The sequence below is a fragment of the Anarrhichthys ocellatus genome, unplaced genomic scaffold (genome assembly GCF_004355925.1).
Source record: "Anarrhichthys ocellatus isolate YVR2014 unplaced genomic scaffold, GSC_Weel_1.0 scaffold12, whole genome shotgun sequence".
NCBI lineage: Eukaryota > Metazoa > Chordata > Actinopteri > Perciformes > Anarhichadidae > Anarrhichthys > Anarrhichthys ocellatus.
The window spans coordinates 4,477,332-4,497,735 of NW_022280042.1; the positions used below are offsets into that span (position 1 = coordinate 4,477,332).

A 20,404-nucleotide genomic window follows, 5' to 3' on the forward strand; every position below is an offset into this window, starting at 1 on the left:
ACACACACACACACACACACACACACACACACACACACACACACACATCAGTCTTAATCAAACTTCTACTCCCACCTTGTTTTTCTTTCCCTCTCCAACTCTCTTCTCCTCCTCCACCAGCTCGTCTTTTTCTCATTCTCTTTATCCGTAGTCACTCTTATTCTCTCTCTCTCTCTCTTCACCACCTTTCCTCCCTCCCCTCTCTCCCCTACTTATCTGAGGGAGAGACGTTATCACTTGTGGCCTTTGTTTGATACTATCTCCTTATTGTAATGGCACACACACACACACGCATAAACACACATTTTTTATTGTTATGTGGCTGTTCGCGACGCTCAGAGATGCCCCTGAGCAAGGTCTGTTTATGCCTCAATGATCTCCTCTGGTTTGTGTGTGTGTGTGTGTGTGTGTGTGTGTAGGTGAGGTTGGAGAGGGGATTCACCCGTGTTCACTCGCTCAACAATGTCAACCGCGCTCTGCAGATCCTGCAGAAGAACAATGTGAGTATAAGTGCAGTGGCACGTACATATTTCCTCATATGGTGCGTGAGAGTTTCATTGGATAAAGCTTTGACTGCATTAATGATCAGTGGTTAGACTCAGCGTCCAGTGAAGTGTCTCCTCTGTAGCTTTGTTTCCATATACCTTTACCCTTTATCCAGTACACTTTGGCTTTTCCTGTGTAAGAAAAGCATCCCTTCTTTCTTTTCCCTTCATTCCCCTTTGAGGAATTTGAAATAGATATTAAAGGGGATCTATGACCTGTTTAACTCACTAGATAACTAGAACACTAGCTCTAAGCTAGTTAGCCGGGTGTACTAATGTTTGTAGCTTGCGTTAGCGCCGACAAACACACCATTTAGACCGCTTAAACACACAATAAGTTTCTTACACTTTTGATCTTGTATTTTTGCTCAGGAAAACCCCTCCTACCATCCTCCAGAGTCTTTGTATAGGCCTACCAAGTACTGCTTTTATCACAGCCCCATACACACCCCCCTTCAAAATGTGGAGATAAATTGGAGCAGTTATGGTTGCCAAGCTATGATTAGACAATCGCTCCTTGGGGGAAGGCTTTAGCGAACGATAAAATTGCTCACAACTCATGTTTGAAATACAATTATAACCTGCGATGAGTTGTCACAAGGGGTCACCAGCCAAAGATGATGGGAACCACTGAATAACAGGAAGTGATGGGACTGCGTTTTGTGAAATAAACCCATCCGTTCATCCCTCTCTTCTAGGTTGAATTGGTGAACATCGGAGCGGCGGACATTGTTGATGGGAATCACAAACTGATTCTCGGGCTCATCTGGAGCATCATTGTCCACTGGCAGGTGTGTGTGTGTGTGTGTGTGTGTCTGTGTGCGTGTGTGCATGCATGTGTGTATATATATAAATGCATTTCAGAAAGCTGTTTGTGTTGTTTTATTTACCGTAACCTTGATGACTATTTACTCATCCAATTTCACTGAGACAAACAGAAAGCTGTGCAATGTCCCTGAACTGTAAATTGTATGTAAATCCATTTCACTTTATAATTGCATCATATTCAATGGAGCCCATTCAGGGGGCCACACAAAGTTTTATAGTGATGATAAAAATGCTACAAGTAGAATGACTGCTCTCATGCTGGTGAGGTGATCGCAATACACAGCTTTTACCAGGAAGCATCACTTCTGTTCATGACGCTCAAAATAACTGCGTTTCACATTCCTAGAACAAAAACACATTATCCTTCTGTGTCCATCTGAATCTTTCTGTCGGTGATATTCGGAAGGTATACTGTTTCCAGTACAGGATTTAGCATTTACATATATCTGCCTACTAGTGATGCCCAGGACAGGTTTTTTAAATATCCGCACCCGAGGTGGAAAGTGGAATATTGCACTCAGTGTATCTGTAAGTCATTAATAACTTGCTTGGAATCTGCCCAAACCAGAAATATTTTTTAGGAAGGGGGCAGTTTGGCCGATCTGTTCACAATCTGTCCTTAATGCATTTACACCTGCACTTTCAGGCAAAATGTGATTTTAGTCCGATCACCCAAAACACATTCCAATGCAATGTGTGAAGGGGGTAAATCATTTTATAATTTTTTGTCCAAACTTAGATCTTGAGGCGATGACACAGTTGCCCCTAGTTGAGGTCATTCTACTGTTGTTCTCAGAGCACTTTGATGCATTTTTAAGGAGGTAGGGCGAAGTTGTGCGGGATTTTACAAACTAACCATAAGTCAGAGAAAAATATCAAATTCTTGAAGTTGTAGATTGCATCCAACTGAATACCCCTCCACTCCCTTTCAAAGCATGTTTGAGAACTACGGTGGCCTTCAGGTAACATAAAAACGCAAAAGACGCTCTCTAGAAACAGTGTTTGGTTTTTCCATTCAGGGCTACTGTAGAAGCATGGCGGTGCGACATGGTGCACTCCATCAAGAGGACCCTTGATGGAAGGGCTCATTCCAAAGTAACGACACAATGATTATAAGTTTCAGGTCATTATACACAAATGACAACATAGTTATGAATATTATATTCCATTTCTGCCAATAAGTCCCACACACTGTTCCTTTAAGCTGTATTTAAAGCTCGTAATTATTTTACGATGGACTTAGTGTTTAAAACCAACTTCATGTAAAGTCAGCTTTAATAGCTTACATCACAATACATTCTAATTGTATTTCATTCCTCATTAAGTTGAATAGTGTCTAATGTCTCAATCACGCTACTTTTGGCATCGACTTAATGACGCGATTAATAGCAAAACACAATTCTGTAATGAGGTGTGTGTGCGTGCATGCCCGTCAAAGGCTGCTACGCCCTGGAGGTTATCACTTTACTTGTGTGTGGGCACGTCTGTGAGGGCTTCTGTGTGTGTGTATGTATCTTTGTCAGTGTGTAGGTGTGTGTCATTGTGAGTGTGTGTACACAGCAGTCTTTGTCAAAGCGCCCCTCCAATTAAAGTGGAAATGCATGCAGTGACCTACTCCCAAATGAGTCCCTTTTTTACCCAGCAGACCACATTCTATAAGGAATCGCTAACAAACCTGTGTGTGTGAGAGAGAGAGTCCCCTTGCTGGGAGTTCACCTCGACTCCAAATTACACCAAACTCTATTATTAGGTTTCGTGGTGTGTGAGTGTGTATCAGTAAATGTGTAATAGACTCTTTCCTCCTCTTTCTTACTCTATTACTTTACATGTCTCTGTGCAACTGTGTGTGTGTGTGTGTGTGTGTGTGTGTGTGTGTGTGTGTGTGTCGGAGTGTAGAAAGCAGGGAGACTGAGGAGGGTTGAGTTATTTGCTGAGGGGTAGAAAGAAGAAGAGAGGAGTGGTGTGTGTGTGTGAGTGCATGTGGCCGATAGAAAGGTGAGGGTAAGATATGCATAAGCAATGTTCAACCGGGCAGTGAAAAGTATAACCTACCTCTCTCTCTCTCTCTCTCTCTCTCTCTCTCTCTCTCTCTCTCTCTCTCTCTCTCTCTCTCTCTCTCTCCCCCCCCCCCCCCCCCCCGAACCCTGAACAAGTGCTCCAAAACTGTCACTCACAACTGCCAAAAAAATCCAGCTTGTGAGGATGCAACCATATCCGCGCACAGGCTCGAGCGCGGATATGCGTGCACACGACTGTCTTTGTGCTGCCGTGTGTGTGAATATGCAAAGTATCCACTGACGGGCCACGTCAAAACTTTGCTCGAAAGCAGCGGATATTTAAAAGAATGCCGCTTTCTGGTAATGTGACAGAGCTGGGCGTCACATTAGCATGAGTTTTAATCTGTTATTCTGTCTATCAGGAGAGATCTTTGTACGTGTGTGTGTGTGTGTGTGTGTGTGTGTGTGTGTGTGTGTATGTGTGCAAGCGTATGAGCAAGAGTGGGTGTGTTTGATGGTATCTGCTAACAGTAGCTAACTGTGCATGTCTGTTCTCTCCAGGTGGATTTCAACAGGAATATTTGGGTGCATTTTGCAGCCTAATTGCCCCCTTTCAATTAACTAAAAAAGGACTCTCTGTGTGTTCTATTGTATATGAACCATCTTCACCTCAAATTTGAGCACACACTGTGTACATACCGGACAGACCAATAGCTCTACTACTGGCTAGAAAATCGTACACTTTTTTGGACCACTGGCATTGGAACGCACACGCATTGTAGAAAGACGTCACCCCAGTCATTGCAACTTTTTTTTTTTACTGTTACTACCCCTTATTAGTGTATAGATGTCAAGATATTTCCCTGAACAAATGGAAACGTTAAAGAATCACTGTAGTCACTGTGATTTATCCACTAGGGACCATGAATATCTAGACTAAATTTGCCTCTTAGGACAATGCTTGTCTTCAAAATATATCATGGCAGTCCATCAGATAGCTACTGAGATATTTCAGTCTGTCAGTATGTGGGTGTATTTGTTTACACCAGCTATACTTTGTATATGTTTGCAGGTAAAGGATGTGATGAAGGATGTGATGGCGGGCCTACAGCAGACCAACACTGAGAAGATTCTGCTGAGTTGGGTTCGTGAGAACACGCGCCAGTATCCTCAGGTCTGTTACCTTACTTTTCACTCGATCTTATCCTCGATTCACAGGCTGTCACACTGGATCCACCGTTACTGTAGCTCTCTTCTACCGCAGTCCCTCCTGGGTTTTCAAGAAACTGTAGTCCTGTGACGCCATAAAAAAGAGTTGTCTGATTAACTGACCATGTAAATGTTGAGCAAATGTCTTTCTTCATTTAAAAGCAATGGCTTCAAGTCTAATGAGTCTTCTTTAGTGGTATAAAGGGGTTTCACCAGAGCCAAAGTTCTCATGTTTTTTTCTAGTTGTCTGTCATCTGTGTGGATATCTAAAACCCCTCATGAACAGATTTCCCACGAAAATTGGCGGATAGGCTCTGGGCCAAGGAATAATGGATTGGTTTTTGGTGGTGATCCAGATCTGGGACTACTGCCATGAGATGATTGTCATTTTATAGCCCTATGTATGAGGCTCGGGGTGAAAAAAGGAATCCAATTAACTTAAAATTTCAGTGATTGGCATTATGTCTTTGGAGTATTCAGTATTTGTACAGGTTTCTACAGTGCCATGTAGTTTTTTTATTTTTTCCATTTAATCTGTTTCCTTTGACTTAAGTTGTTCTCGTATGTATTGAAGCCTCAAAACTAAACTGCTAAGAGGACTCACAACAAATCATATGCCACTGTGTAGATAGCATATGGCATTTAATAGTTGTTTCACCCCAAATTGTACCAGGCGCACAACTTGAAAGTGTGGTCTATTTCGGCAATAATTGACCCTTCGCTAAGCCCTGCCCCCCATGTCTACTCCGTCAAGCTGTCAGAGCCACCATGGAGCCCACACTGCAACTACCTGCACTCCCTGAATAAATATCATCTAATATTTGGAAAAACAGAAAAGCAATTTCTGAGAGAAGCAAACAGCAGGGTCTACAATTTTCAACTAACTTAAATTTAAACAACTTAAATTGACCAATGTTAGCCAGCAACCACGAGTAAAATCTTCTGGAGAGAGACTTCACATCAGTCGCCAAAATCAATGGTCGTTGTTAGAAATAAGGACTGATTTTGGTTAATTTATGCGTCTTCTCTTCACAGTACATGTTCTTCCAGAGCTCATGTATTGCATTTGAAAGCCATTGTTAGCTATAGTATTCTGTCACATGTATTAAATGCTCACACTGGCAATTTGAGAGGGAAGAGATATAATCTAATGTATATCTATGAAAATGGAAACCAGTATCGGGGTGACAGCGTTTCAAAAGTGGGTGTCATACTGCTTTCACAGGTTAGCCTTTTTATATCCATTATCTCTGTCCTCAGGTCAATGTGGTTAACTTCTCCAGCAGCTGGAATGATGGATTGGCCTTCAATGCCCTCATCCACAGCCACAGGTACTGTAAAATGGGTTGTGTGTATTAGCAGAGAGAGAAATAGAAAGAAAATATAGCAATAGACACAAAGGAGGAGTGGAATATCAAAGTGGTACGGAGGGAGATTTATTTGGCTGCCGTTATTCTGGTCTTGTTCACATATTTTATTAAATAGATACACAGAGAGGCGGAAAATCAGCCAATTATCACTGAGGGAAAAAAATAGAAAGGGTGAAATGGAAAAAGAAAGTGTCAGGTAGTATCAGCCAGCTATTAGTGATGCACTACTACAGGAGGCCAACCAGAAGAATGATATGGTCTTACTTTAAACCTAATCAGTTATTCTGCAGACATTTAAAAAGCTTGTACTCCAGCCAGTGAGCCTCTATGCTGTGTATATATAGAATAATTACATATCTAGTGCAGTGAAGTCATAATATTATATAGAAAAGCTGCACTAAATTAAGTAGTGAATGAACAAATAAGTAAATAAATCAGTTAATGGATGAAAGCCCAATCAATGGATGGACGCACGGCTTTGTAGAGGTGAAACAATGTCAATCTGCCTCCATGGATACCCATGAGAGTTTAGGTCTCAGGCCTGGACTCATGTATTAATGAATCAAATCATGGTAAGCTGGCATGGACATCTGTTCGCAGTGTCCTTACAGGAATACAGAGTGGGAGATCACACACACACTGAAGCCATCACCCTGCAGATCACTTCGCTCATGCCAACAACGCATTCTGTTTACTGATAGTGGAGCTTCAGCAGATTTCACAGAGCAAATGTTCCAATTAAATAACAGAATCGTACCGTTTTGATTTTTTATGGCTGTTGACTGGAGACTGTGTGCAGCTAAGAATCATACATGGTTGCTGACTTGGAAAGCTGTTCCAAAAATAAACCTGACTGCCTCAGCTGAAGTGAGTTAATTACAGTGTATTTCACTTTTAAGAAAATTAATCTCGGCTATATAATAAGAACATTAAAAACTTTTTTATTACTTCAACGTCAGCCCTTTTACTTTGGAGAATGCTCTTTGTCTCCTTTTATTCAACACATCCTGAAAAACTTGCAGAGGGCAACTAAGAAAACGATCAACCGGGGACATGATCTAGTAAATACTTGGGGTGTTCCTCTATTTTAGGATGCAGTGGGTACGTGATCCTTGTTTATTTCCCCTTTGCCTCTGCAGACCTGAGCTTTTTGATTGGAGCTCAGTGGAGAAGAAGACGACTGCGATCGACAGACTGGAACACGCCTTTAATAAGGCACAACAACACCTGGGGATAGAGAGACTGCTGGACGTTGAGGGTAACTAACACACACATCCCAGTACTTTCATCCTTTTGGGGGACCCTCATTGACATAATGCATTCCACAGCCCCTTACCCTAACCTTAACAATCACAACCAAATGTCTAACCCCAACCAAGTCTGAACCCTCAAACAAGACTTTAAAGAAGTGACGACCGGCCAAAATGTCCTCACTCTGTTGGTTAAAAACTCATAGATCCTCACTATGTAGCAAGTGCAAGAACACACACACACACACACACACACCAATTATTCCAGAGAAGAACACTCGAGGTGAGTTACAGCTCTAACCGTATTTTGTACGCCTTCCAATCATACACCTTAATTAGCCCCGTTGAACAGGATGTGCCATGCTGTGATTGGGTGTTGCCATAGTGATGACTGAGGTCACCTTGGTGGAAGGACTTGATCAGTGATGTGCAACCTGACTGATAGGTTGGCAAAAATCTTCCCACCTGCAGGAAAAGTCCTTTGATTTTGTGCAAAAATAACACCAGAGATGCTTCAGAGGAGTTTATTCACGCAGAATTTGTTGACATCCGGGGCGTCCATCACTGCCAGGGCTGCTGCTGGCCTCAGACCAGTAAACATGCTCTTAATCCAAACTGTCAGGCAGGGGTAAAGTGAGTGAAGCTGACCTGGGTAGCAAACATAGGCTCTATGTTTCACTACACTTATCACAAAAAAAAATGATAAGCGATATTGCCTATTATAAAATAACTAGATATTGATAAAGTCAGATAGTGCAAGTTGTGTATCAAAATTGTCCTAATATTTTATATGTAGCATGATTTAAAAAAAAGATTTTTTTTAATCTTCACCCTCGTAGGAGGACAAACTTCTTCATAACAATTATTCTTTTAATTGTCTTTTCTTTTCTTTTTATCCATTTTCTCAAAATCTCACCACATACATGTAATGGACTTTTTGGGACGGCCTCGATTGTAAATGCTCATGGACAATGGACTTGTACCTGTCTAGGCGTCCGACCACTCAAACTAAATTCAACATTTCACACCTATTCATACACTGACGGCTACCATGCCACATGCCCATCGGGACTATCTCAGCATTCACACAGGAGCAATTGGGGTTAAGTGTCTTGCCCAAGGACACATCGACAGGGAGTCGGGGATTGAACGGCCAATCGTCTGATTGAGGGACGACTTGCTCTACCTTCTGACTCACAGTTGCCCCAAACTGGTTCTATCTGACAAACCTCTGAGAAGGTCCGGCGGTTGGCCACGCCACAGTTCCATAACTTTTTGAAACTAAACTAATTTACATCTCAAATGTGAACATCTTATGTACAGCAGTTTTAGCAGAAAGGCTAGTTGAACCGTGTGTCGTATGTGAATGCAGTAATTGAGCAGTATTCCTCCTTAATCCCCTCCATTGAGAGCGCTGTGTTTCGACTCTGAGCCAGCGCGACAGGGAATGTTGTAACCCCCCCACCTGGGCTTTTTAAACAGTCTTATGCTGTTAAAGAATTTCAAATTGGGTTTGTCTGCGGTTTGTGCAAATCTTAGTGAAGATGATGTCAACTGCAGTTTTACTTTTTTTTTATGGATACTCTGGTGTAATCTTAAAGGTGCAGGATCCGAGACTGGGAGCATTTCGGTGGCCTCTCAATGGCCATCGAAACGGCTCCTACGAGGGCGGTGCAGAGTGGCTTCATTAGAGACTTCATTATCTGCTCTGGTAGACATCACCCCATGATATTTTGAAACGTAATAAAAAGCTGTTTGCTGTGGAGCTTAGTAACTTAGAGTTAGTTCTTCGTTGTTCTCTCCTGCAACTTGGTTGCTGTCGGATTGGTTCCATCAATGGCTCTTTTCAAATTAAGTGTTGGACTTGCTGGGAGTGAATAGCTTAAAACGTTGATTGAGTTTTAATAATAATAATAATGTTTTTTCATCTTTGGGCTTGAGGGATGGCATCAAGTACTTTCAAGTCAAAAGACTTCACTTACACTGCAACCGGAAATATACTGTAAAACATACACACACACACACACACACAAGGAGAGGCAAACAAAGATGTCCTTGAAGCAACATGCAAGCAACACACACACACATCAATTCACATAAATGCAGACACTATGCACAGTGTGGCATGCTTATACACACACATAAATACATCCACACATGCAAACACACACTCGGACACCTGCAGAGCATCATAGGTGCGCACACACGTGTAGCTGTGGTGAAATGATTGAAATGGAGATGATGGGAGAGAAAACATGAGCAGACTAAAAAGTGAGGGATGTCTACACACTTGGACGCACATTTGCAGATGGCGGCGTTATTTACGGAGCCGTTTGTCTTCCTCAGACAAACAATAACGTCCTCGGATTTCTCTGTGATGCTGATAAATCAGTATTCTACAGCCAGAATTATGACTCTGTGTTTATCTGTCTATCGCTGACACACATATCTGTCTTATCACACACACGTTTTTCGCTACTTTGCATCCGGCTATTTTTCTCTCCGTCTCTTCCTCTCCATCGTCATCCTCCTTTCTCCTGTTCATTATTCTGAACAGTGGCGAGCCAGCCACACTCTACACATCGCTCTGTCAACGCACCCGCCACCATCAGCTCATTAGCTCTCTCTTGTCTCTTTCTCTGTCTTTTTCTCTCCTCCCCTTCTGCTCCCGGCCTGCTCACCCTCTTCCCTTACATCCTCTCTCTGTCTCTTCTGGCGGTCATTTGTCCACCGTGTCTCAGCTCCGCTGTGATCCGTCTCTATTAGTTTTGCCCCGGGGCCGTCTGGCCGGACCGCAGGCTCTTTTGCCACCCTTCCTGAAACCACTGCTCTGTTATATCTCTCCTCCACCTGTCGGGGAACTTCGCTCGGACCTAATTTAGCCATGAGATTTCAGGGCAGACGGGCTGACACATGGCTGCTATGGGAAATAAAAAAGAGTGAACGGTGGTCTGCGGTTATTCACGAGCACAAAGAAAAATTACTGTTTTGGCAGTTGAGAGATCGACTGCATCACCCTGCAGCCTCTTGGATGCTTTTATAAGTGGCCGTGACATACTTACATTTATTTTCAAGCTCCCTCTCATTGAAAGTAAGAAAGATTAGTTTTCAAGTGCTGCAACTAACAATTCTCACAATTATTTGTTCGATGAATCAATTTGAATTTCAGGGTAATATGTCAGAAAATACTGAAAATTGCCCCTTGAAATTCTCTAAAGCTCAAGCCAACATCTTCAGATGTCTTGTTTTGTCAGACCAGCACACCAACAAATTCAGTTCCCTCTCATAGAGGACTAACAAATGCCTGATCTTAAGGTGTAGGATGTGTGTGATTTGTTTTCTTCATTGTTCTTACTTTCTTCATTCTTCATTGTGTGATTGTATCTTTATTCCGTGTCCTCGGCTCCCCTAAGAACAAAAAAGTTCATCTCAAAGGGTTCCCCTTTGAATTTTGAAATGAACTTTATTTGTCTCACTTCCTGCTCTTCAGATGTGGCGGTGCCTCACCCTGACAAGAAGAGTGTCATCATGTACGTGACGTCACTCTTCCAGGTGCTTCCCCAAAGCGTTTCCATGGAAGCCATCCAGGAGGTGGAGACGCTGCCGCGGGGGTCCGCAGCCAGCGTCGCCCGGGTGACGTCAGAGGAGCACTACCAGATCCAGACCCAGCAGCGTTTCTCCCAGCAGGTTAGACACACATGTTGTCCACGCCGTCGCTGTTTGTTGACAGTGTTGCTGTTACTGCCGTGTGACACTGCTGTGGCTCATTGTTTGGGTTTCTTTGGCAACTTCCTTTTCTGAATTTATTCAAATAGTAAGATTAGTTTGAAGTAATTTTAATCCAAATTGTATGTCCTATAGACATCAATAATGAACTTCTCATCCATAGACATTTATCCACAGCAGGTAAAGACCTAGTGTTTTGTCCCACCACTGCAACATTTTCTAATGGTCCGTGGAGTCGCCAGGCGAATTAAATAGTGTCACGCTGCAGAGCTCCATCCCCCGGACCCATGGTGAAAAGCCATTGTGTTAAAGTGGAACATCTATGGACGTGTAGTTTAGGACGAAAACAACGGCAATAGAAAATAAACGAGGATCCGTAATTGTGGTGGACACACAGATTTAATGCATCCACGTGAGTAAGCGACAGTCAGAGCAAGTGACGTAGATTTTAATATCCATAAAGAGCATTTGGTGGTGGGGGCGAGAGGGGAGGTGGATGGGTCCAACAAGCGCAGGACTTACAATCAAACGTTTGTGACAGTTTTTGTAAACCTATTTACCGGGTTTTGTTGCCTAAACCTAACTTTAGTTTTTAACATAATGTCGTCCCGGAAAAAAATGTCCTTCCAAGCGACATGAAAAATATGGACAATTCATGTCCATGTACACGAAAACCAATAGATTGCATTCCGTGACTACTTCAAGAACTGATGTCATACTGTGGGTCCAACGGAGGAGGTGGGCTCGAGCCTGGAGCTCTGCAGCTAGACCCTTCTCGGCCAATTCCACCAACTTCTGCTGCATTAACTTATTTCTTACCCCATGTCACCTAGAATCCCACAATGCCTTGTGAAGCTGGGTTTTATTGCGTTCTGTAGGAAATGAATTTGGTCGTCAGGGTTAGAGTCTTAATAATGTCTTTAATGCCCCTTTCAGACGTGATACAAATATAATAGCAATGAAACACTTCTGTTTGAATATGTGCCAGAGTAAAAAAGGAAAAACAAAAACTTCTGAACAACAATTATCTCACTAACAAACCAAGGACAGGAAAGGAAGGAAGGAAAGGTAACCAAAACTAATGAGCCCTAGATAGTCATAGAGGCACGGCATCCTGTCCCATTGTATCATGGGAACTAGTTGAGTTGTGATAGCTGCATCTTTGCTCCATTGATTCTTGTCATTGGGCAATTTGGTGTTACTGTTACCATGATGGTAGTAAGACGCCGCCATTGATCTCCCATGAGCCTTTGCTCTGCATGCATTGTGTCTGTGCTCAGCTATGTACACTCACTTGGTCTTCAGAGCTTCATATTTACATGTCATTGCTTTGTTGTTGTGGCAGCGCCCACACTACCGAATGATACTCTATTCTATTGCATATTACATAAGTAAATGACTTATTATCTAACCAAGTTGCAAAATGAGTTTGCATCAACCTCCGCTAGCTGGCCAACCTGCAACTTTATCAAGATGACAAAGTGGGCTTGTGAAATTCCCAGCAGCACCCTCTCTGTTGTAGTATTTTGAGTGAAACTGAAGGGGGATGAAAGAAGCAGAGGGGAGGATCCCTGCTCTCAATCGCCCTCAGAGTTGTCTTCAGTCAGCGCTGTATGCCAGCAACACCAAGAACAGAATTCTTGAGAATAAATTGAATAATGAAGGGTCGGGTAACAGCATTACTGAGGAGGCACTTCATTTTTACATCTCTACAAGCTGTAAAATAAGAAAGAAAAACATGAGAGCACATTTAAATGATGAATTTGAAAATTAATAGTTAGAGAGCATATTTGTTTCTCAGTGGTACCACAAACCGAGAGCAGATTATCCCAATCATTTTAATCACAAGGCATGATTAAGATGAGAAACCGCTGTGAAACTGATGGTAAATACTTAAATTATATCAGTAGAAGTTTTGGCATAGAGAGGCGAAACAATTATCTGCCACGAGATAATAACCTTTCAGCTTGACTGCTCCTAAAATTGTATATGGTAGCATGCTGGTAGATCGAGTCACCTTCCAGTGAGGAGTACTTCAATCACCGATCTCTTTCTTTTAGTCAGTCTGAAATTTGAGAGCATCGGAATGAAAATTGACTGCTAAATTGAGACGAAACCTCTGAAAAAGAAGTCACAAATTAGATCCAGCTGCGCTGACCTTTAGAGGCGAGTTGAGAAGAGATCAGTGTCATGTTACTGTGTAACTGAGTAATGGCCGGTAATATTATTATCTCACTCTGTTTAATGGCCACATCACCCCCCCCCCCCCTTCATCAGCTCTCTGAGAATAGAGAAAAACTGCAGGCCTTTTCCTTCTGGGAATCAGACAGACGGAGAGGCGTAGATTTAGAGAGAAAGATGAGAGAGGAAGTGGGGTAGGTGTAAAGATTTAGAAAGATGTACAGAAAGATAGAGGGCGGGAATGTAGAGTGAGATGGAGCAGACAAATATAGAGTGCCAAGAACAAGTCAGGTGGCAATAAAACGAGAGACGGGGAGGAAAGACGAGAGGAAAGAAACAAAGTTACTGACGGCGGCTATTATCTGCCTCCTCCCTCATCTGTCATCATCAAAGCGGTGCTGTCACCACCTCCTTACATCAACACCACCACCTGGGACTCAGGGAGGAAGAGAGCTTTTTGTGGAAGCAAAGTAGAAAAGAAAAGACAAAATCCAAAGTTTGAGGCATATGCTTAAAACTAGACAAACTCAGCTTTTCTGTGACATTATCTGAGGTGTCCTGACACAGCAAAAAAACAACACCCGTCTGGTGCTCAGAGCAGGTGAAAACAAACGCAAGGAGTAATTTACCAGGAAGGGTTTGATCAAGGTCCGGGTTGCCTCTGGCTGTCTGCTCTTTGCAGCAGAAAACACACCTAATCCACCTTGAAAGAGAGAAAGGGGAGAACAGAACAGGGAAGACAGACGGAGAGTTGAAGACGGGTGAAGAAAGAGGAGAAGACAGAGAGGAGTGGAGAGAGACAGTTGATGGAGGTGAAGGAGGAGATTGATAGCGGGAGAGTAAGTGCAGAGACGGCGAGAGATTAAACTTTTACGATGTCTGTGGTGGAACGGTTGAGTAGGTTTTTAGCGATGCACTCCGTCGTAGAAAAGGCAGCTTGGGAATGTCAAGTAAGCGGGGAAATCAGTCATCAATTAAAATGTTTCTTGTCCCACCAAAATAAAAGCTCAAACCGAGCTCAGCTGTTTGAAAAGGTGACACCTGTTCTGTGTGATTATAAAGGTAAAATCCTGAACTGTGCACACAACTGGGCCAAAAGCCCAAAGTATGTGGACAGAGAGAGATCACATATGGATTTAAGTTTGTGTTAACATACTTTTGGCCATAGAGTGTCTTTTAATATACATGAAGAGGCAGGACTGAAATTCCCATCCAAACCACGTACAGTACAATAGCTGTACGTGACTGTGAGCCGTATCCAAGAGGCTTCATCAAAACTGTGTTCATCCCACACTTAATGACTCATTAGTGAACTGATTTCAACAAGCCATCTTGTACATTTTTAATTTTGCACGTCAAACATTTGTAAAGAATGCGCAGATTACCACTCAAATATAAATAATGCATTCCACACCGCAGTGTGAGAGTGATTTAGTGTGGAGCACACCTACACTTCTGGTGAATATTGTTTTCCCTCCCACTATGGCCAAAAGCTGCAGCACTGCGGTCCCAGCTGACCCCGGTCCAAATGTCAAAGTAGACTACTTTTACTTACTGTACTACTGCATATGATTAATATTCATACATCGTATTTGTATAGCCCAAATTACACATTTTCCACAGAGGGCTTTACAATCTGTACAGCATACGACATCCTCTGTCGAAATGAACTAAATAAATAAATACATTACATAATTACATTACATTACAGTCATTTAGCAGACGCTTTTATCCAAAGCGACTTACAATAAGTGTATTCAACATAGGTATTCAAGAGAACTACTAGTCACCAGAAGTCATAAGTTCATCTCCTTGTTTACACAAGCATCTAAGAGCATAAACTCGAGGAAAAACCAGAGCAAAAGTACAGTGCTTGACAACAGTCAATCCATATGACAGAAATGATACATACAGTATAATGAGAGTAGAGTAATAATAGCAGTAGGAGCACTAATAATAGCAGAAATACACCTATAATATACTATAGGTGTAGGGTTGATTGAGGCTTGAGTCAAAGATGGGTGCTACTCCACCTTGCTCGGCCAGTGCCAGTATTCATATGACTTCATATGGATTCATTTAGGATGACATATTCGTCATGACACAGCCAGGTTTCAGTAAGACGCAATAAATCAATACAATTATCTGATATTAAATAATTTACTAGAATAGCTTTAAATAACAGAGGGCACACATTTAATTTGTTATATTTTGTTAAATATTTTTGTTGCACTGTTGTGCTGGTGGCTTTTGTGTGGTTGTTTTGTATAACTTTTCTGTTTTTGTTTGAATTAATTCAAGTGGAGGCAGACAGTCTCTGTGCGGGGTTTAGGTGGGTAGATATGGCAGGGGCAAAGGAGTCCGACATTGTCTTAATATAATGTAATAGTTTTTAATTACTTGTATGTACTGCTTTGTTACGTAGTGTTTACGTAGTCAGTCCGTGTGCATGTTAGTGCATGCAAGTTTGCTAGCTAATCTATGAAGGCAAATCACCGATATATATATATATATATATATATATATATATATATATATATATATATATATATAGCGCGGAGTGATGTGAAAGCGCTCGCGTCGTAATATACGTGCGCGGCTGTTTGATTTGCACGCGCGGGTCTCGTTTGCGCTCTCGGATTTTGACAGTGATTTGCCTTCATTCGATAGCCCCGTCCTGACCCACGGCGTCGTCGTGGAAGCGTAGCACCCACCCTCCTGTCCCCCACTCAGGTAACACTGTTAGCTCTTTCAAGATGTTGCCATTGTTTCCGTGTTAGCACTTGGTGCTAGCCGCCGGCTCAGCCATCGCCATTAACAGAACAATTAAACGTTCTGGGACTTGTTTTGAAGTTGTTGGCATTTTTTTTTTGGGAGTGTTAAGTTAGATAGGTCTCATGACTGGAAAATATAGAGCTCGACCTAATAGTTGATTAAGTTAGTTAAGATTTGTATAAAGAATAGAAACAGCTAGTCTGGCTCTGTCCAGAGGTAATAAACACCAATTAATGATAAATGAATGATGTGTCCTGGGTTCGTGTATGACGGCACTTATCAAATAGTAATAAATTGAGTCGGGAGACCAGACATCTTGTTCAGCCCACGGCTACTCTCTTTTATTTTTGTTTCCCCCCTTCGACCAGAGGCGGGAGCTGCACCTTCTCTACGGCAACCCTCAAGGGACATATAATCTTCAACACCAAAACGACAAACATGAGACAGTCTGTTACAATAATAACACATTTATGTGCAAGAAACAAAAACAAATTTTAAATAATTAATAACTAAATACTATTTGTTTCCACCCTGTTATAAAGTCGTTTCTGCCACTTGGAGAAACTGTCTACTCATTGTTAGCATACGGTAGCAAGCTAGCCACCTAGCTAGCTACATCCAACAAAGAAAGGAGAGAAACACAAAAATTAGCCACAAAATGTTGATTTATTTCAGTGTTCTTATAAAAAACCCTCAATGAAAACTTGTAATGAAGCTAAAAAATCAGTAATTTACTTGCTAACCAATAAAACGATGCTGAGGACTGCGGTTCAACAGTGCTAGCTTGCTAGCCAGAGCTGCTAGTTTGGGAGCATTGCGCCAGGGTGTGAGTGAAACAGGATGCTGATGCTAAACACAACAGCAATGGGCTGCTCAACAACACCAGCTTTGACTGTGCGCCACACTGCCTGTTGTCCAGCTTCTGCATAACACATCTGTTCTCTCTCCGTCTTCCTCTGTCCTCTCTCATGTCTGCATTATCTGTGGCCAGGTTTCCATCCAATGACGCTTTGTAGTGTGTTGTTTCTTCTTTGTAAGGTTACAAAGTCTCAAGTACGTTTTTTCCAAAGGAATTAGTTGAAGTAAATGTTTCAGTCTGATATCAGTCCATTGGAGTCCACCACATATTTCATGAACTCTATAAGGTGGCAGGATTTATAACGTTTGCTGAAACGCAAGTAAATAACTTGCCCAATATAGATTTTCCAGACTTTTCCATTTTTCTTGTAAATGTGTTTTTCGACACTGGTGATGGAAAAGCAAAAAAAAAAAAAATCTATTTTATTTGTTATTCATGCCGTTTCGAAAGTTCACCTAAAATTAGCTTGACATTTGGATGGAAACGGAGCTTATGTGTGATTATTCATGTTTCTATTCTTTTTTTTTTTTTTTTTTTTTTTTTTTTTTCTCCTGTTTTCTGCTTTTCTCTCATCTCTCATCTTCATTTCTCATCATGCTTTGCTCCCCGTTTCCACTCTGTCACTTCATTTTTTTGCTTCTTCTTCCTCTGCATAATTTGGCTTTCGGATCTTTTTTTTCTTCTTCGCTCTGTTTTGCATCCTTCCGGCTCTTTTTTTTCTATCTTCCTCTCTTTTTCTGGCCTCTCCTGCCAACTCTATCTCCCTCTTCCCCTGTCCTGTTCCATCTCTCTCTCTCAGATCACAGTGAGTGTCGCTCAGGGCAGCGTGCGGAGTCCCTCCCCTCAGCCTCGCTATAAAAGCTATGCCTACACCCAGGCAGCGTATGTCAAGTCGCCTGAGCAAAAGAGGAGGCGTGTTACTGATCAGGTCCGTGTCTCACAGCGCTAACACTCCACGCCAAATGTCCATCTGTCTGTTTATGGCTGCACAACTGTTGTTTCGTCTGCCTGTGGTTTTCTGCGGCGCCTGATAAAAAAAATGTCCATCATAACAAGTCTTTCATATATATTTACACCTGTGACAACTGAAAACACATTGAAAAGCGGAATTGTTCAGATATTTGTTTTTTCGTGTCAAAATAATATTTTAAGAGTGAATATGAAACTATGGGACTTGTTGATTTGGACATTTTTTTGCTCCTGCCAGTCAATCACATTGTGTTTCAACAATTCGTTGTTTGAAATGTATTGCATTTTGCTATTGATGTGATATGATAGTGCTACTAACTTTGCTCATGAATATTCTTCAACACATTTTTCCCCATGTGTTTGTGTCTAAGTGAATAATGGGAACATATATATTATTTTGAAAAGACCCTGTGCATGTAACAAGTGGAAATTGACACGTGTTATGATGACATTCCAGCCTGTTAAGCGTCTGCAGCGCTCTCCATCAATATTGAACACAAAACATGGGAAAATAGAGTCCAGGTTGAACCGAAGTCACCCTTAAAATCAAAACTTGGCAAACTTTCCATTATTTGGTTTGTTGAACAAAGTTTACTAGGAGGTAAAAGTGTAGATTTTGCTGAACTGTTGCTAATCCAAACAAAAAAATCACTGCTTTTACAACAAACACAAACTGGCAAGTGTGTTTGTTTCTTATCTGTTACCTACAGCACCCTGAAACACACAAAAAACACAGTCACTGTTCATCCACTCGTGTTGTACTTTCTATATATACAGTATATATATATATTTAATATATCCTCTGTATTCCACAACATGACATTTCAAAAAGTTCAGATGCATCCTCAAAGCCGCCGTGCCCCGCGCTGCTGCGCAACTCAATGTGGTGGAATGTGTTCAGAAGGCTGTGTCAAATATCGAATGTAACGGCAGGGCGCTCAACTCGGCTGGCATCGCACCGCGAGAAGAGAAGATAATTTTCGGACAAGCGTCGTTCAAGCACACCCGCTGTTGTGTTAGGATGTAAAGCGGAACCTGTCTCACTGCTGCAAGGTTCTCCAAACCGATTTGCGCAATGCATTGTCCTCAGTTTGCCTCAGTCAAGCATGTTTTGTATGGACAACTCGGAGCAGAAAGATATAATTTAAAACAACGAGCGTGTTTTAGACTGAATGTATTCCATATTTGATTACTTTACGAGCTCCTAACAGAGAGAGAGTCATTTCGGAGTCTGTACCATCAGACAGAAGCGCACACATTTGTAATACAAAACAGACATAACGAGAGCGGCGCCGGCTGAGGCCGGACAGTTATCAGCCTGGGCCCGGGCCCTGTGTAGGACCTTATTACCGGAGAGAAGAATAGAGCGAGAGGAGGAGGAGCCCAGATAAAAAGAGATAGGTTGTTAGTGTCCAGATCAGTAGTGTACACACAAAGAGAGATATGGGGATGGGGAGAGAGAGAGACCCAGAGAGAAAGAGGACAAGTTGTTGAGGTTGGACAAAGGCCAGAGCTGCTTGTCGGCACCGGTAATGGCAAACACTAACAGGCCTCTCCTCATCTCTCTCTATCTTCTTTGTTCCCTCTCTTCAACTCTTATTTTCCCCTCGTACCCCTCGTACCCTCCATTCCTTTACTTACTCCTCACATCCCTTCCCTCTCTAGTTCCTTGGTCCTGGCCAGGAGGAGTTACAGCGAGGCCTCAGTCCTCTGCCTCCAGGCTCCACCAGCCTGGAGAGCTACCAGGCTGCACTGGAGGAGGTATGTGCAACTATTGTGGCGATACAGAAATGTTCATCTTACATTTAAAGTGCTCTTCTGTTAAAGGACAAATCTGGTGATATGCTATATCTTTCTGATTGTCATCAAATTATTGTGTGTGTAGAGCTTCATTTTATGTCTAGATAACTATTAAAAACACATCAGTGAGCCAAACTGTTGCACTGTGCAGCACGTTTCTTCATTACTATGAACACAGACACTAGTTTATTTGGACTTTATCCTACATTCACAGTCTGCCCCACATACTCACTAGAACACCAATTGAGGATTAATTGATTAATTCAATTCATTCTACATTTAGTTTGCATCTTCGGTAGGAACCAAAGAGCTTGTGATTGAGAGTAAAGTCAAAGTATTGGTTTGGGCTTTTCATGATTGGTTGACAATAAGAGAAACAGAATATCGCCAGACCTATCCTTTTTGGTATGTTACGTTGATTGAAATTTGTAGGTGTTGACATGGCTGCTGTCGGCTGAGGATGGGCTCCAGGGCCAGCCTGCCATCTCCAACAATGTGGAGGAGGTGAAGGAGCAGTTTCACACTCATGAGGTGAGCCAGAGCACTGACGTCCTAGTTTTACTCACAGAACAGCCTCATTCTCTGTAATCTGTTTAATACCACTGTAGACAACGATTCATCGAAAGACGCGTTTGGAAGGGCAAGCACAGGAATGATACTATAACGAGATGTTAATTAGACGAGATGTATTCATATAATGAGGTGTTCAATATTTTACCACCATTGCTTCTTGTAGTGGTAACAGAGTAGCAATAACGTGCCTCTGTTTGTAGCTGTAAACCCCAAACAAGGAATGCCCAGTCTTTCTTTTCCTTTAAGTCAGTGAAGCACAGATATAAGCAAGCTAAAGAACAACAAAGATATTAAAGTAATGGCAGCCATTAATCCAAAACAA

At 42.1% G+C, this 20,404-nt stretch overlaps 1 protein-coding gene across 5 annotated transcripts in view; it reads left to right on the top strand.

Moving 5' to 3' along the window:
- Nucleotides 1-20,404, top strand: part of dmd (dystrophin) — a 214,565-nt gene that overhangs the window by 77,447 nt on the left and 116,714 nt on the right. For 4 of the 5 annotated variants that reach the window (XM_031852205.1, XM_031852208.1, XM_031852207.1 and 1 more), the window contains exons 4-12: nucleotides 420-500; nucleotides 1,244-1,336; nucleotides 4,443-4,544; nucleotides 5,840-5,910; nucleotides 7,089-7,207; nucleotides 10,690-10,886; nucleotides 17,540-17,668; nucleotides 19,375-19,470; nucleotides 19,942-20,040. In XM_031852205.1, coding sequence (XP_031708065.1) covers nucleotides 420-500; nucleotides 1,244-1,336; nucleotides 4,443-4,544; nucleotides 5,840-5,910; nucleotides 7,089-7,207; nucleotides 10,690-10,886; nucleotides 17,540-17,668; nucleotides 19,375-19,470; nucleotides 19,942-20,040 — 987 coding nt within the window. Of the gene's footprint in view, nucleotides 1-419; nucleotides 501-1,243; nucleotides 1,337-4,442; nucleotides 4,545-5,839; nucleotides 5,911-7,088; nucleotides 7,208-10,689; nucleotides 10,887-16,872; nucleotides 16,935-17,539; nucleotides 17,669-19,374; nucleotides 19,471-19,941; nucleotides 20,041-20,404 lie in introns of those variants that run through there. The other variant, XM_031852210.1, reaches the window with a different exon arrangement.